Source organism: Podarcis raffonei, chromosome 4 (assembly GCF_027172205.1).
Source record: "Podarcis raffonei isolate rPodRaf1 chromosome 4, rPodRaf1.pri, whole genome shotgun sequence".
NCBI classification, from domain to species: Eukaryota; Metazoa; Chordata; class Lepidosauria; order Squamata; family Lacertidae; genus Podarcis; species Podarcis raffonei.
Genome location: NC_070605.1, coordinates 65,969,977 through 65,988,503, shown reverse-complemented (window position 1 = coordinate 65,988,503; position 18,527 = coordinate 65,969,977). Strand labels below are relative to the sequence as shown.

At 41.2% G+C, this 18,527-nt stretch overlaps 1 protein-coding gene across 11 annotated transcripts in view; it reads right to left on the bottom strand.

The window, feature by feature from the left end:
- MAP7D2 (MAP7 domain containing 2) overlaps positions 1–18,527 on the bottom strand; it is a 50,622-nt gene extending 32,095 nt beyond the window's left edge. For 4 of the 11 annotated variants that reach the window (XM_053387083.1, XM_053387084.1, XM_053387085.1 and 1 more), the window contains exon 1: positions 18,083–18,525. In XM_053387083.1, coding sequence (XP_053243058.1) covers positions 18,083–18,134 — 52 coding nt within the window. In that variant the 5' untranslated portion in view covers positions 18,135–18,525. Of the gene's footprint in view, positions 1–18,082 lie in introns of all 11 variants that reach the window. The other 7 variants (XM_053387087.1, XM_053387088.1, XM_053387089.1 and 4 more) reach the window with 4 other exon arrangements.

Below are 18,527 nucleotides of genomic sequence, written 5' to 3'. Positions count from 1 at the left end.
GGCTGTGTAGGCTGGGACTGATGAGAACTGGAGTCCCAACAACATCTGAAGGGACAAAGGTACCCCAGCTCTGTTCTGCAGGACCACTGGGAACATTTGGGATGACTAAGCATCAGCATTAGCTAACTAGAGATAATACATCTTCAAACTTAAGTTATTCTTGGAGAAATAAAGTGGAAGCTTTCATTCTCTTCCTCTCATAAGTATTTAGACTAGAGCAGCAGTATTACAGTGGTACCTCGGGTTACAAACGCTTCAGGTTACATACGCTTCAGGTTACATACGCTTCAGGTACAGACTCCGCTAACCCAGAAATAGTGCTTCAGGTTAAGAACTTTGCTTCAGAATGAGAACAGAAATTGTGCTCCGGTGGCGCAGCAGCAGCGGGAGGCTCCATTAGCTAAAGTGGTGCTTCAGGTTAAGAACAGTTTCAGGTTAAGTACGGACCTCTGGAACGAATTAAGTACTTAACCCGAGGTACCACTGTAAAAATCTAAAACTTTATGCTCCACCTTCCTCTAGGCCAGGCTTCCTCAGCCTCGGCCCTCCAGATGTTTTGAGACTACAATTCCCATCATCCCTGACCACTGGTCCTGCTAGCTAGGGGTCATGGGAGTTGTAGGCCAAAAACATCTGGAGGGCCAAGTTGAGAAAGCGTGCTCTAGGCTTGTGGGGGGGACGGGACACAAAGTTGTAGATTTAATATACAGTACAGTTGCTCCAAATAGTTAAGACCTGTTGGCCATGCCTTGCCCGATGTGTCTTAAGCACTTAGCTTATTACACTCCAATAGTTCCTCTTGCACCATATATCCCCCTTTTCTCCCTGCTCTTCCCCACAGGCTGCATTTAAGCTCACTGTCAATACTAGAAGGAGGAATTAAATGTCAGTGAACTAGAATAAGTGAGAAACTGGCATTTTCTTCCACCAGGTTACTCCTAACCCTGATAGGGTGACAACTAAGTTTTGGGGTGACGGGGAGAAACATATTCAATTATGGGGCAGGGTGAAGCATAATAAATATATGGAAACTTAGGTAGAAGTACTTTGAATACTAGTGAGAATGGTCACATGAGAAATCCAAATACTTGGAGGCAAAGCCTTAGGAAATAAGTGTCATACTATCAATACTGAAGGTTGGCTGAACAGAACTAATGAGGAAGTCTTATTACACTAAGTGAGCTAAGAAGGACACAGTATAACATAATCATTCTGACCTTGGTATCATTAGCACACTAACAGAAAATTTAGTATTGAACACCCTTCTGTAAAATTTGTGGAATAATTACAGTAAAGGTTTACATTAGGCAGAAATGAATGTAAATTTGTTATCCATCTCTCTCCTGCTTCTCCCTGGCAAATATTGTCAAGGAAGAGCCCACTATAAATGGCTTAAAGGTTACCACTATGGTCTATGTGTGTGTGTGCTACAGCCCAGCAGGAGTAAGACGCTATTAGTGGGAGGCAAGAAAGCTCCCTTTAGAAAAAGAAATTATTGTCCAACTGAGAACAAAAACAAGCAAAGACTTTAACAAAATAGATCCATGCAGACAATAAGGGGAGCTAAAAATGAATGCAGGCAAGCTGGTAGTATTCTATACAATAGGTCCTCATATCTTACCTTCTTCTCAAGGGTTACCATGCAGTAGAGTAGTGAAATTTAATGTGACAGTTATTTAATTTGTTATTGTATCAGTACACAAAGCTCTCCGGTTAGTTAACACAAAACATGTATCCCCCCAAAAAATGTACAAAACACACACACACACACATATACATATTAAAAAAGACAACACCAGCAAATAATACCAAGCAAATAGTTTTGGAAACTGGGATAGGAAAGCTAGGAGCCCTGTGGCTCCTGGGAAGTAGGTTGTGGGTGCCAAAACAAAATGCCTAGGCGCCATTATTATTATTGCTGCCATGCTAGCAGACCAGGCAGCCCAGCAGCAATAATATATACACATACACACATGCTGCCAGGCTTATCAGGTGGCTTGCAGGGTAGCGCTGCAGCAAAGGACAGCAGCGATTGATTGATTGATTGATTGATTGCTGCCAGGCAAATCTGGTGGTTTGCAGGGTAGTGTGGCAGCAACAGATGTGTGTCTTTTGCTGCTGCTGTGCCCAGCAGACAAGGCGACTGCAGCCAGGCAAATGGAGATGCCAAGGGTGGCATCCGGACATCTCCATCCAGTTGCAAAAGGCCGGCTGCCTGTTGCAAAATGTGACTGGTGCCTGGCTAATTTTGAATGCTGAGCAAATAAATACATAAACAGTGACTAAAAATACTTACTTACATACATACAAACAAACAAACAAACAAACAAACAAGCAAACAAACATACCCCCTGTCAGTTTAAGACTATAATTGTAAGTCACACTTACTAGGTCCACTGAACACACTGGGGTTTTTCTAAGAAAACATAGAATCATAGAATTGTATTCATAGGACTATGTGACGATTACTTACGTTTGGGATTTCTACAATACTGAATTTCTGAAACTCCTTTGGTATATATTGTGCCAAGCTACTTATCCAACTACCACAAATATGCCAAAGTGCCATATTCAGAGGTCTGCACATCTTGACTGCCTGAAGTCATCATCTTTGATGTTGCACAGCTTTGAAAGTGCTTCAGGTCTTTTCAAGATCCAGTAAAACTGCGGGGGGTGGGGACCTCTGGCTTCCTCCTCAGCTCTCAGCTCAGAAGCAGTGGAGGGTGTTAGGACTGACTGTGCTGGATTTTTGAGAGCCTCATATTTCTACAGAATGGGGGTTTTCATCAGATTAGATTTAAAAAATGCTCTTGCCCATATTTGTAGATTCTGGTCCATTTGGGTACTATTATATCAAATGCAATGGTATTATTTTTGGCCACATGCGATAGCAGCAAAATAAAATTACACTGTGGGCAACTCACACTATGTTAACCCTGTTGATGAACATAATAACAGGCACAATGATTGTCATGGTAGAGATGGCAATTTGAGTGTACTTATTTTTCTGGAAATTCAAGATAAGTAATATGTGTTCACAGAAACTAAAAAAAAAACCTAAAGCAGTTATTAAATTTAACTGCAAGAGCTTTCAAATGCAGAGTTCGCAATGCTCTGTTCCATCTGTTGTGGCAAGCTACTCAGTTTAAAAATAAATAAATCCCCCTGTATATATATATTTTGTTCAAGCAAATTATGTGTTACTAGTTTTCAAACTTTCTCATTCTTGAATTTCCATAATATATGAACACAAAAAGCCAATACAATAGTCTTGCTACATCAGAGGATCATATAGCTTTAAGAATTAAAATATCCAATTGAAAAATCAATAAATGTACATTTTGACCAAGTCATGTATATTTTCTTGAAACTGTTAATAGAATGGAACATTCCATTTGTATTATTTAAATCTTCATTTTTATACACTGCAAAATAGTTACTAGTCCAAGATCTGCACCCAAAGAGTTATACAATGTCAGACCTCTTATAACTCCTAATGAAACTGTGGTAAGAATCAAAAGCAATTTGCTGCAGGCTGGATCACACTAGCGAGAGTACACTAGAGCTAAGCAAAGCAACTATAGAATGAGGGCTGTATAAGAACTGAGTGCTAGAAATAGAAGATAACTTCATCATTCATTTCTATCATAGGAAAAGTTGTTTTTCACAGCACAGGTGGTACCTACAACTGTTTTCTGTGGACCAGTGATGCTAACTTTAACATCTGAATTTCCTCTTCTATCATTCCCATCTGTTAACTATAGGAAAATCAGAGTTGTTAATGCAATATATATTCTTTCATACATACTATTCTTTTTCTAAACTTGTATCTCACTCATGTGCCTAAAATCATCCAAAAGCAGCCTATAACAGGCTGGTCTGATATGGCCAAATCACCACTACCTCAACAAGGTTTTCAGTGAAAATTTCTCTACAAGGAAATCATTCCATCTCAAAATTGCAATGAAGTAAGAAAAAACAGTTTTCCATACACCAATTAAAATAAGGGGTAAGGGGTTCCGGCTGTATGCTGAGACCATTCCAATTCCTGGATTCAGCAAGTGTTAAAATCTAAACAAAGATAGAAAATTCCTGGAATAACCAGGCTAGCTTCCTGGTGAAGAAATGGCCTAAGTATGAGTCGCTAAGGAGTTGTCATGGCTGCTTGTTGCCAGCCACGTATACTGCAGCATGATAACAGTCTTACATGGCCATTTGATGGACCCTTTGTCCTCACCACATAACCATTTCCACAAAATTTCTATCTATTGGACCACTCTTCTGCCTTATTTACAAGGCAAAACCAGGAAGCTTCCATTTATTAAAGCCCACATCCTTAATGGGTGGTGAAAACAGATTTACAAAACTTGATATTTGAGTAATTAAATTATCTGTTTTGGATGATTAGCTAAACACATCTCTTTGAATTCTGCTGATTATATTAATCTGCACAGGTTTAGGTATATTTTTATTGCTGTTCTATATTATCTTTTAACACAAATGTTCCCAAAGCAGTTTATATACAATTCGGGAGTACATTACGTATACAAAGTTATAAAATATTTTGAACAACACACACAGAAAAGCACACATTTCCAGTTGAATCCCAGATGTCTGGAAAAACGTGTTTTTGCTTTTCTCTAAAACAAGACCAAGGAAGAACACAGATATGCTGAAGGACTGTAATCCATAGTTGACGAGCCACCACCGAAAAGGCTTTGATCCTTGTAGCACAGGGATAGAGAACCTATGGCCTAGCAGATGTCATTGGACTGCAGGTTCTCCAGCCTTGTTCTAGCATGTCGTCTCAGCTCCCAGAAAGAGCTGAGAATTGTCAGTAGATCTTAGAATGGGTGTGTGAGGAAGAGACAAGAGGCATTCTTCAACACAATCATGATGCAGGCCATTTGAACTTTAAAGGCTATAAATAGCACTTTCAGAAAAACTTACAAGATGAGCAATGGAGATGTTTCGGAATTCTGCAACATGTTCAAGTCTGATCATAAAAAGCAGAAGATTTCTGTACTAGCTGAAGCTTCCAAGCCATTCTCAAAAGGACGACCCACATAAGAGTACATTGCAGTAGCCCAATTTGGAGGTCACCAGGTCATGAATGCCACCAGCAAGTTTCTTGACAATTTTCATAAGTCATGATATATAACTTCTATGATGAAGACACTAGAAAAGTGTTGCCTTGTGAGAAATTTTCCAAAAGGTGGGATGCAAAAGTATTTATTTAATAAATTGCACATTTAGCAGAATGCAGAATCAATATCAATACTTGTTGACATTACAATTATTGGTGATTAAAATGAGAGAGGGTTCCCCTCCAATATCCATTATATCCATATTACAGTGCTACCTCAGGTTAAGTACTTAATTCGTTCCGGAGGTCCGTACTTAACCTGAAACTATTCTTAACCTGAAGCACCACTTTAGTTAACGGGGCCTCCTGCTGCTGCCGCCGCGCTGCCAGAGCACGATTTCTGTTCTCATCCTGAAGCAAAGTTCTTAACCTGAAGCACTATTTCTGGGTTAGCGGAGTCTGTAACCTGAAGCATATGTAACCTGAAGCATATGTAACCTGAGGTACCACTGTACTCTGAACAGGAGTGGCTAAACGGCTTAAACCCAGTAAAATACTTGATTCATGGTTCTGTACTTCAGACTAGGAAAACCAGATGCATCCTACAATGAAGATCTCTTCACAGATAGAGGTGTTTTTTTCCTTACAAAAAGCAAACAAAGCTCTAATTAAAACCATGGCTGTTTAGTTACCCTCAATAATGCTGTGCTACAGAACAAACCACTGTATTGCTTTCAAAAACACACTTTCAAGCTCATAATCTGCTGGAACAGCATTTACTCAGCAATGCTGAATTGACATCTCTTACAGGGTGCAAGATAAGAACTAACCTTGAGAAGACTTCAGAGACTAATGGAAGGCCAAATGTACTTAACTGATGTTCTTAAATAAATATAAATAAATGAAACATATCACAACATGGGCAGTGTGTTTTAGAATCTTGTTTTGAAATTTAAGACCTCTATTTCAATCACCATGAAAAAGTGTCTCTGAAGTAAGTGTTACCCAAACACCCTCCTTGGCAATTTAATATACAGTGGTACCTTGGGTTACATACGCTTCAGGTTACATACGTTTCAGGTTACAGACTCCGCTAACCCAGAAATAGTACCTCGGGTTGAGAACTTTGCTTCAGGATGAGAACAGAAATCGTGCTCCGGCGGCACGGCAGCAGCGGGAGGCCCTATTAGCTAAAGTGGTGCTTCAGGTTAAGAACAGTTTCCGGTTAAGTACGGACCTCCGGAACGAATTAAGTACTTAACCCGTGGTACCACTGTACCATCAATGACAAAAAACAACAACCAAGCTGATACAAACAGTTAAGGGCATATTCAACATAGGGTTTTATTTACTTTTTTACTGTATCCTCTACTAAAATAATTATTCATCTTGGCATGTATACTGATGCACTACTAATATGTAAAGATAAGCAGCTGAGTTTGGACTAGAACAATGTGTCAGGTTCTTACTCAATATCATTTTCCTCTTTTATATAACCAAGTACTAACCAACACCCACATTTATTAGTTCAGGCGTCATCATACATTACTAAATAAAGCAATACTCTTTCTCCCTCACTTCTTGCTATATAATTAGTGAGAAACAAGTCAACCATTTCTTTGATGTTGTTGCTTTGTTATTTTAAACATGTGAACTGAACCCAACTGAAAGTTTATGAAGCGCTAACTCTGTTACAACAATCTGTAAGAAATTATGACTATTAAATACAAATTCACAAAAAAAATCAAAGTGTATGAACAGGTAGCAGTTAAAATACAACCTTGCTTGAAGACTTTTGATTAAAATTTGTTTTATTAATTGGCTGATTAATTATTTTCTTAGCTTTATTTCCCAAAATGTTCGTTAGCCATCATAAAACATGTGCAAGGTGAGCTTCAGAGGTGCTCTGAGGGTGGCATTCTCATTCTTCCATATCTACAGCAGGGCAGTCCACCCTCTCAGACCAAGTGGTCCGCAAGAGTACTTTGACATAGAAACAGCTGATGAATTAAATTTCCATATCGCAAATTAAAGTGTCCGCAATATAGTTAGCATTATTTAATACAGTGGTACCTCAGGTTACATACGCTTCAGGTTACAGACTCCGCTAACCCAGAAGTATTACCTCAGGTTAAGAACTTTGCTTCAGGATAAGAACAGAAATCGTGCTCTGGCGGTGCAGCGGCAGTGGGAGGCCCCATTAGCTAAAGTGGTGCTTCAGGTTAAGAACAGTTTCAGGTTAAGATCGGACCTCCAGAACAAATTAAGTACGTAACCAGAGGTACCACTGTATATTCAATTAGTATGTTTAATTGAATATTTATAATAAAATGAATATATTTACTATATTCACTTAGTAAAGAAAATTGAATACACAAACAGATGTATGTGCTTTCGTTAACAATGCTGCCCAAACAGGTGCTGCTCAGCTTCTCTGCCAGGTTAGCGGGACAGTGAGTGAGCAATGGGCTGCTGCGGCAAAGGGTGCAATGGAGGTGGCTCCAGAGAAGCCATACTGCCAATGTCACCAGTGGGTGACCAAAGCAGCATGGCGCGGACTCCATCTCTCGGAGCCAGCTGTGCAGGTACCCTGCAAGGACACTACAGAACAGCATGGCCTGCAGCCCGCCCCTTGTCCACTAAGGGTCACCCAAAAAGGTCTTACAGGCCACATGTGGCCAGCTTGTAGGACCACTCTGATCTAGAGCCATTTATTCTGCAAGCCATTCTGTCTTTCACCTGTCTTCCTCCAAGGTATTCAGTAGAAGAGTTTGGATTTGATATCCCGCCTTTCACTCCCTTTAAGGAGTCTCAAAGCGGCTAACATTCTCCTTTCCCTTCCTCCCCCACAACAAACACTCTGTGAGGTGAGTGGGGCTGAGAGACTTCAAGGAAGTGTGACTGGCCCAAGGTCACCCAGCAGCTGCATGTGGAGGAGCGGAGACGCGAACCCGGTTCCCCAGATTACAAGACTACCGCTCTCAACCACTACACCACACTGGCTCTGGTCATTAAAGAATGACCACTTTGGATTTATTTGAGGTTGTTGTACCTTGCAGGACCCAACCACTGTTAAATGGAACAATCTATATGGCTTGGCAAACCATAGTTAATGGTTTGCTATGAATGTGCTGAGCTCATCTGCTCCGCTACTTCCCACAAACACCCAGGAAAAACAAACCACTATATCTGGCTTAGTAGTGTGTCTGAATGAGGGATCATGTCTCGCTCCAGACAAACTACAATTGGGGAGCCAAGAACAAAACCTTGACTTCCTATGGTTTACTTGGCGTGAAATAGCCATGATCCCCAGCTCTGACACAATGCTAAGTCAGGGATGGTGGTTTGTTTCTCTGGTGCATTAATGCGGATGAGCAAGGAAGGTGAGATCAGCATGTTTACAGCAAACCATTAAATATGATTTATTATGGTACACTATGCAGATAAGACCAATGTGGCTTGGGAATGCTTCTTTAAATCATATATTCTTCCACCAAAACCCTAATTCACAGAGGCAAGAACTGAAAACTTGTGAGGTCTTCCTTTGGGGCAGCCCTTGCTACTGGAGCAGGGTGAATATAGTGATTCAATTTCTAGTGGCAAGCCAGCAGTCCTTAGGCATTTTAAGCTAGTTGTTTTATTATGAAATGCAGGTAGAGCGGTATACTCAATGCTCCACGTGCCAGCCTCCTTCTCTGCCTCAAGTCTCAAACAGAGATTAGAACCACTCATTAAACTATCAACAGCATAACTGCAAAAGATTTCAAACCAAGACAAAAAACAGAATAAAAAACAAAACAACCTGGATAATCCAACATGTTAAAACACTGACAAATATTTCTGATGTGTTACAGGGCATATAACGTCACCTTTGAAGTATGCAATCACATAAGGTATACGTAAGGTATAACGTTATATAAAACCCTTGCTTCTATTTGACAAATCGTTCAAACTCACTGAATCAGATAGCTATCCATATATGTTGGACAACTTCCCCCTTTTAAAATCTGTTGAAAGCACTTTTAGCAGGCAGCATCTTATTTCAGAATCAAGAACTTATTTTCTTGCTGATGTAATTTTGTTTTGGTTTTGCATCTTTGTTACACTCAGATCACTATGGTTTTTATAATATACTTATCATGAGAAAAGGACAGGTACACTACAGGGAACTCCCCATTTGAGCATGATTGGCATGTGTCCGACCACGGATATGTGAGTTATTTTCAGCACCCCAAAGGGGCAGGGGTGGGGGTGGAGTCAGAACCGGATAGGTTTATGCACATCCCACTGATGCACACAGTGCCTCAGAACGCAACCCCCGCGTAAACGGGGATTGCCTGTGTACTAAATTAAAAACATCCAAGAGTTACCATTTACTTGTATTGCGGTGGCTGTGGTAGGATTAGCAGTCTTGCCCTATAGAACTTTTAAAAAAAAACTTGAAACAAAAAGTTGACTTTTTATAGAGGTCAATTCCCCTTGGGTATTTCTGTCGAAGAACTAAGCTTCCATCAGAGTTATTCAAATTCAGTGTCTGCATAGTAGGTACTTTGCTACAGGCACTCCTTCCACATCAAGCTTCAATTAAGCCTTCATTAAAAGCAATGATTTCACCTCATGTAACTCCCTACTTTCCCTTTGATGAGAAGCCTTGTGGCAGAATGACTGCACGAGCCTGAACCTTCCTTCACAGTTTGTCAGTTAAATTTCTGGCAGTTTTACACACTTGCTTTTATAACAACTGAACAAATTCATCCTGTGAAAAAGAGTAGCCTTGACCATCACATGCTGTGGTAGATGTTCTACTGCGGCACACACAAAAACTCTTGTGGCACCTTAAATACTAGTAAATTTATTGTGGCTTAAGTTTTCATGAGCCAGAACCCGCTTCACCAGCTGAAAACTGGTCAGCTTAGTGTCATATACCCCTTGAGTAAAAAGAGAATACAGTGGTACCTCTAGTTACGAACTTAATTCGTTCCGGAGGTCCATTCTTAACCTGAAACTGTTCTTAACTAGAGGCGTGCTTTCGCGAATGGGGCCTCTTGCTGCTGCTGCTGCACCGCCAGCATACAATTTCCATTCTCATCCTGAGGCAAAGTTCTCAACTCAAGGTACCTCTTCCAGGTTAGCGGAGTTTGTAACCTGAAGCGTTTGTAATCTGAGGCATTTGTTGCTCGAGGTACCACTGTAAAACTTGTTTAAACAAAGCAAGGTTTAAAATTTCAAGTGACGGAAGAGAGGTGGTGTAAGTATGCATATGTAAGTAGTTAAATTTTATATTATATTTATTATATTATTATTTTCTAACATTATCAGCTGCTTTGGGCATGCATTGCCATGGATGAATTTCAATGCTATTTTACATGGTGTTAATTTATTGCATGCACTGTACAGTGGTGCCTCAGGATGTGAACGGGATCCGTTCCGGAGCCCCGTTCGCATCCTGAAGCAAACGCAACCCGCAACTGCGCGTGTGTGGATCGTGATTCGCCGCTTCCGCACATGCCATCATTTTGACCATCTGCGCATGCACGAGCGGCGAAACCCGGAAGTAACGCATTCTGTTACTTCCGGGTCGCCGCGGAGTGCAACCCGAAAGTGTTCAACCTGAAGCAACTTCAACCCGAGGTATGACTGTACTTTTATTGCACATTTCTTCTGTATTAATGTTGGGATAAAAAGCAGATTATTAATAAATGATACCATGGAAAATGAGGATAACACGTCACTGTACCTCGCCAAGAATGTGCGTTCGTTTGTTGTATTTTCAGATAAGAGAAACTAGATAATCCGTTCTTATCCATGGATCTTTCTATGTCCAGAATCACAAGCTATGTAAACAACTGAATATTTTAATACTAAGGAGCAATGGGAATGAGAGAGACATGATCTACCAACATTAACATGCATGTCTTCTGCCAAGAGCACCAACAGAATGTTTTCAAGCCTATGCTACTTCAGGAAAAATTGGGATGTCACGTGCACGCTACCAGTTCAAACAGCAATTAAATTATCAAGTATTAAGTTTCATCCAGTCCCAAATGGCAAACATTGAGAGTGGCTTTAGAAACAGGAGCTAACAAAACATTAATAAAAAGCTGAAACAGAGACAGAGACTTAAAACTCTTATAACCTAACCAATAACTTATACACGGACTCTGAACCACATGGTGTAGATATTACTGCAAATTTATTATGCTATTTTTGTGATATACAAATGAGATAAGAAGACTTGGCCTATTTATTTGTATTATGTATTAGTCCTATGATCCTTGTTTATAAAACCCAATGAGAAAAACCTCTTATAACCTAGATAATCTAGGTTGCATACATCGTCCATAGATCCTAATGCTTCTACAGTGGTACCTCTGGTTGCGAACGGGATCCGTTCTGGAGTCCCGTTCGCAACATGAGCAGAACGCAACCTGTGTCTGCACGTGCCGCATCTGCGCATTACGTTATTTTGCGCATCTGCGCATGTGGCGAAACCCAGAAGTAACATTTTCCAGTACTTCCGGGTTGCCGCGGGACGCAACCTGAAAAAACATATCATGAAGTAAACGCAACAAGAGGTATGACTGTACACAGAACTGTAGATTCTACCTTCTTCAGAATATTTATACGATCATCACCAATTTGAGTTATTAACTGCCATTCATCATAAGGTCCCAGATTTGTTGGCATCTGTTTGTCTCGAGAGACAATGGAGTGTGCTGAAGTCAAATGGCTGTGTTAGCAGCACCAAAGTGATTTCCTTTGGGCACAAGCCTGGGTAGCGAGTACGGAAGTCCTGGTCTTCCCAGACGACAAGACTTCCCTCGTGGCCTTGCTAGTGTGGTCCAAAGGAAAACAGAGCAATACGTTTGGCAACAACTTGGCAGCAGGAGTTGCCGGAAGGAGGAGTATAAGGCGCCTTCCAACTGTGTTAGGGACTCTACTCTGGATTTGGTAAGGTGTTTAACAGAACTTAACTGCTCACTAGGCAAAAGAAAAGAAGCCAAAAGTATTGGTGGTCAGACAGTGTAAAGATCCTGATGTTCCCTTTGTAGCTATTCAGCTTAAGCAAGGTCAACTTCAAACAAAATACTGTAATGTGACCGAGTTGCCCATATGAACAGTTTTTATCAATGCAACATAGTAGACGGTGCAGGCCAGCTTTTAACCCGTATCTTCTTGCCTTAAAATGCTGCAAGTGCATTTTCCTTGGAACTAATCATGCATTGGCACAGCTGTCAGATAAATTCACTGGAGCATGTGGGAGTTTGCCTGGAATTCTAATGTCCAATCTTTTTTCCTTTTTCCTTTTTTTAATTTAAAAACATTCAGGGCTTTTAAAATTTTCTCCTGGAAAAAAGAGTTCAAAACATATATATACACACAAACACACACATATATATATTCCCATATTAGTGCTACGTGCTCCTGTTAATGTCCAGCACTAGTGTGAAAAAGCTCCTTATGATGCAGGAGCAGGTCTCCTTGATAAACCCAACTGCACCCTTACTTGGAGAGATATTTTTTAAAAAGGAAAGTGGAAAACCTTTACAGGAAACAGTTAAGGTTACTGACAAATTTTCAAGGTCTAAAGGGTAAAACCGAACCTGCTACACAGTCTATGGGAAGGTAGTCCCAATGGGCCTTCCTTGAATTTTCTGTGTTTCACCAGCAAACAACCTTCTTTTTAAAGGAGGAAGATTCTGCTCCACGTTACAAACTGCAGCCGTGATCAGATGGATTGTTTCAGCTCCAAATCAAATTGATTTTGTTATGATGAATAGAAGAAGGCAGTTGCCGAGCCGGAATTGATTAGCACTCATCAGGAACAGTTGGGCTCCTCAGAAGAACTGTATACGTTTGAAATCAATATAATACATACGAAGGGAAGCAAGAGTCAGTTAGTTCTGGCAGGTTGAAACTATATCCTTGGTGGCTTTCCAGCTCTGATATGGCACAGACAATATTGCTGTATTATAATCTTGACTCATACCAATATTAGCATTTAGAGTTAATTAGTATAAAGAATTGCATGTCAGAAGCAATGTATAGAATATGTCCTAAACACAATTGTAGTTGTTTTTCAAAAAAGACTCAAGTTTTCTGCATTTGAGAGCAATCCTTTCACAGTACAGTGAAACATAATGATCAGCTAGTTTTGAAAATGATATGTAAATATTATTACACATGGGCATCTAAAACCATGGATGTTAGTGACAGGCCCCCTGCATAATGAAAAGCTTCGATTACCATCTCACACTAACAAAATTGCATACTCCTGGCAAAATACAAGTGACAAGAAAAGGTGGGGAGAAGCCTAGCAACCACTTACAGCTATAGCAAGGCTCTAAAGTTTGCAAATGTCATTACATTAATTGAAAATATGGCAAAACCTGAGATGAAATACAACAACCCATCAAAGTTAGAAAAAGAAGTTCACATTAATGAGAACAATATGAAATGAATGTCTACTATTCAAAGAGAAAAAGCCACAATTCCACTGGCCATGCTCAAGTCCTTGAGCTGCACCAGAAGTAGTATTCTGAATCCCAGCCAAGTTATTTATTTTTTTAAGTGTGCGTGCACACACACACATATATCAGTGATACTCATCTGAATTCATACCTGACTGAATGAGGCTTGCCTGCTTTTTCAGCAAAGCTTTTGCTTTTACTAACCATCCTAACATCAGAGAACCTGGCTGCCCCCTCTTTGCAATTCGACTCTAGCCCCATCCCTATTTGTCCATTCTTTACATTTGCCCCATCCCGTATCATTGTTATTTATTCCATTTATATATCACCCTTCATCTATCTTACAATACACCAAAAACCTAACTATACACACAAACCAACTGAACAATAGTATAACATACTAAAACTGGAACAATTACCAAATCACGGTAGCCAATACAGCTGTGATAAAAACATAGTCTTAACGGACTGCAATTCCTCTAAGAGTCATATCACAATGTTCTATACAGTTCCTGACCTACTTTATAATTTTAGTAATTTTTAAAATCGTAGGAGTGAAGCATACCCTAAAGTGCCATTTACAAGTACCAGTAATTCTCTCACATAGTAAAAGGACTGTACTATTTCAGTAACATTCCCAAACATTTCTGTAACGTAAATATTCCAGTGAAGACAAAAGTTTTGCTTTTTCAATTTGTTCCATACTAAATATTAAAGAAATGTTTTTTTTACAGTGCAACCCTTTAATACACACTGAATGGATGAAAAAATGTGTGATGTGTATTCCCTACATAAACAGGCTTATATTATATAAAAATGTTAAGTTTGGTAAATTCCTCAGTAACCTATAAAACCACTTTCAAGGGAAGCTCTAACTCCTTAAACCTGTATGGTGTTAGTGAATTCAGCTGAGCTATCCAGTGAAGAAGTCAGTGAGTAGCTGAGGAAGGTGCACACACACATTCAGCTATGACAAAGAAACCTGGTCATTCTTCCTAATATATTACAGGGGCTGGGAGTCTCTCGCAACAATATAAAAATGGAAGCATGCTTTCTTTCAGGCAACACATTAGTGCTGATCAACTACACACGTTAGCATTTTAATAATGTACTGTAATTCTTTATTTCAAATACAGATGATCTGAGCAACTTCCTGAACATCTTTCATACTGATGAACCTGCATTACCAGCTGAATGTTGTATTCAGTAGGGAATTCCCACAAGCTGATCTGCAAATCACACTGAACTGAATGAAATCGAGAACCCTAAGGCTGAAATCCTATGCACAAAGACCCTGCCGAACACCGTGAAATTTTCGTCTGAGTAATCATGCATAAGATTGCACTCTTAATTTTCAGTAAGATTTCTAACTTTACGTTTGCTTCTGACAAAGCCAGAATTCATAGTAAAGCAAATAATGTAACCAAGAAGGCATGGTTTTGTATACGACTACTGCTTGTATTTTCCACAGAACATGTGAAATAGGAATCCCAGAGTAACAGATTAAATAAAAAATTGTGGTTTGTGTTCTTAAAATAGCTCATACAACACAAATGTACCTGTCTAAAAGTTCATCGTAAGCCTGGATTTACAGGGTGGACCAGGAGAGACGCACACCATTCGCTTCAGGCTGTTGTATTTAATGGCTACTTGTGAAAATAATAGTTTACAGTGAAATGGTGTGCCTAACTAACTCAACTAAGGCTGGATCCAAAGGTCAGCTTTTAAACCAAAATGTCTCACATACTTTTTCAATTTATCCAATGCTACAGGCATATATATATATATATATATATATATATATATATATGTATGTTTTTCCTCAGCTCATAGGCTAATCAGTGCTCAGAGGATGAAGGAACATAGGAACAAATAGATTTGTTGGAATCTGTTTATAGAAAATAAAATATCTATGACACAAAATATCTCTGTGACTTCCTCTTCAGAGAGATGCTGAACTACTTTTCTTTAAACAATATTTTGGTCAATTGATAGTACAGTAAGTTTTTGCTTATTGTATTGTTGTTGTTTAGTCGTGTCCGACTCTTCGTGACTCCATGGGGTCAGGCACTCCTGCCTTCCACTGCCTCCTGCAGTTTGGTCAAACTCATGCTGGTAGCTTTGAGAACACTGTCCAACCATCTCGTCCTCTGTCGTCCCCTTCTCCTTGTGCCCTCAATCTTTCCCAACATCGGTCTTTTCCAGGTAGTCTTTTCTTCTCATGAGGTGGCCAAAGTATTGGAGCCTCAGCTTCAGGATCTGTCCTTCCAGTGAGCACTCAGGGCTGATTTCCTTCAGAATGGATAGGTTTGATCTTCTTGCAGTCCATGGGACTCTCAAGAGTCTCCTCCAGCACCATAATTCAAAAGCATCAACTCTTCGACAATCAGCCTTCTTTATGGTCCAGCTCTCATTTCCATACATCACTACTGGGAAAACCATAGCTTTAACTATACGGACCTTTGTTGGCAAGGTGATGTCTCTGCTTTTTAAGATGCTGTCTAGGTTTGTCATTGCTTTTCTCCCAAGAAGCAGGCATCTTTTAATTTTGTGACTGCTGTCACCATCTGCAGTGATCATGGAACCCAAGAAAGGAAAATCTCTCACTGCCTCCATTTCTTCCCCTTCTATTTGCCAGGAGGTGATGGGCCAAGTGGCCATGATCTTTGGGATATTTGGGAACTGCTGGCTGGGGGCAGATGCGGTGATAGTTCACGAGAAGGTACTCAATAAAGGGAGTTTGTTTGAGTGACTATTACAGCTCTCCTTTGATGCACAGGAATATCTTCAAAGCAGATGGTTAGTGTTCTTAAAAAGTTATTCAGTTTTGCTGTGGGAATTTAAGTTCTCTAAACGTTTCAACAAATTTCAATTAATAGGGGTGCGTTGTGTAAATTTTTGATTTTATGCCTCAAGCAATGGTGATAAAATAGGTAATCTTATAATTAAAATGCCCCAAAGTAACTGTCACCAAAGACACAAAGTCCAAAATTCTTGTGATAATAAATTGACGGATTGCCATACTAAGGAAATTTGGACTTGTGGGTCTCCCATAGTCACATTCAAAACCTAGGTAAGCAGTTAAGTCTGGTCAGTGCCTGGATGGGTTCCTGCCTAGAAGCCACATGGACACCAGGCCACCTTGAATTCCACAATAGAAGAAATGTGAGATATAAATGTAATAATACAAGATCCATGTCAGAATTTAAGAAACTAAAGTGGAGCACCATTTTGCTGGGCAGCCTTCTGAGCTGCAGCAACTGACTGATGAAAATTTAACTGATTGAAAAGATTAGACTTCTTATCACCAGCTTTTACAGGACTATCTGCTAAATTCAAAGCATGCTAGATCTTTGAAGAGGTAGCCAAGTTTTAGAAAGGAGCCTGTTGTTTGTTTGTTTGTTTGTTTGTTTGTTTGTTTTGTTTCTCTGCCCACACAGGACAGTCCAAAGCATTGGTGGAACTGGCCTGTGTCCCAAGTCCCCTGGTTAAAAGCAGAACCTCAAGTATCCAGCAACATGCTCCATGATTGTGTAATTTGTCTCTTGTGCTTGGATCCGCCTCGCAGCACCAATCCAACAGGTTTAAATGACATAAAGAGACATGTAAAGACGCAACAAAAAAAAGCATTATTTTGGAATCAAAATATGCACCTCTGCATATTTAACCAAGTAACATTAGCCTCGCAGGAGACATTACCATTTTACACTCCCCTTTCCAATGAACACCAAAGACAGCCTTGTTTTACAACCAAGGAGACCATACACCATTAAAGCACTAAAAGGTTTCGTCTGCTGGTAAAAGAGAATACAAAAGCCCTAACAGCACAGCGATCCTTTCCTGTCGTTTTACTGCCCGCCTCGTGTTTCCTATGACAGCGAGTCAGCAAAGGAGCGTTATTGATGCCTGGGTAAAGAAGACCCACCGCCCAAACGTTGGTTTTCGTCTAGTTTCTCCCTCCGATTTGATGTGCTATCCTTAACCTTCCCCAATTACCAGCAACAAAGCTCTCCTGCAAAAAATACCCAAACCCCCCTACATCTTCCAGGCCATCCTCTTCCTCGCCACGGGTGAGGCCTCCTATCATCCTTACAATAGACTCTCCAGTACAATCCCCCCCCCCACCATCACCACCACCACCACCACCAAGGCTTGGTTCTGGCGCCTTCCCGGCTTCGGCTATGCTACGATACCCAGCGCGCCCGCTTGCCAAATGTCACCGCACACACCCACCCCTTGCAAATAAATCACGCTGCCACACGGAGCCTGGCGGCGGCGGCGGCAACACCACGTTGCAGCATGGAGGGCAAGGAGCACGGAAGGGCACCTGCCCGGCCCCCTCGCAGCTTTCACCCGCCCTCCACTGAGGTGGGTGGCTGGGTGTACAAGGGGGGAAAGCAGCAAAGAGTCTTCTCTGCAAAGTAAAAAATACAAAAATAAAAAAGCAAGCCAAGCACCTTCCCACAAACCACACCTGCTGGGTCACACACACACACACACACACACACACACACTTATGTCCTACCTGACGCCCGTGGGTACGAGGGAGACGTCCGCGTTGGCCCCGGCTCCGCCATCTTCCTCCTCCTCCTCCCCCGGCGCGCTAGCTGCGGTTTACTTTCCTCCGCGGCTGGGCACGGGAGCTGGAGAGAATAATGCTTTGCCGCACAGGCGCACTGCCCGCTTCGGCACGACACCTGACGCTGCCTTGTGGCGCTGGGGAGGCGGGAAAAGGCGAAGGAGTGCCGGGGCTGAGGAGAGAGGCGGGAAGGGCCGTTTGCTGTGCGCTACGAGGGCTGTGTGGAAAAAAATAAAGCGGAGCGACCACGCCGCTCCCGGCGCCTCCCAGGTGCTCGTTGCCTCTTTCTCGCTCGCGCTCTGGCGAACGTGTGGCAACCTGCTCTCGTGCTCCTATCCCTCCTTTCCCCGCCCGGGGCGAGCAGGCAGCCGCGCCTGTTCCACGGGCTCGT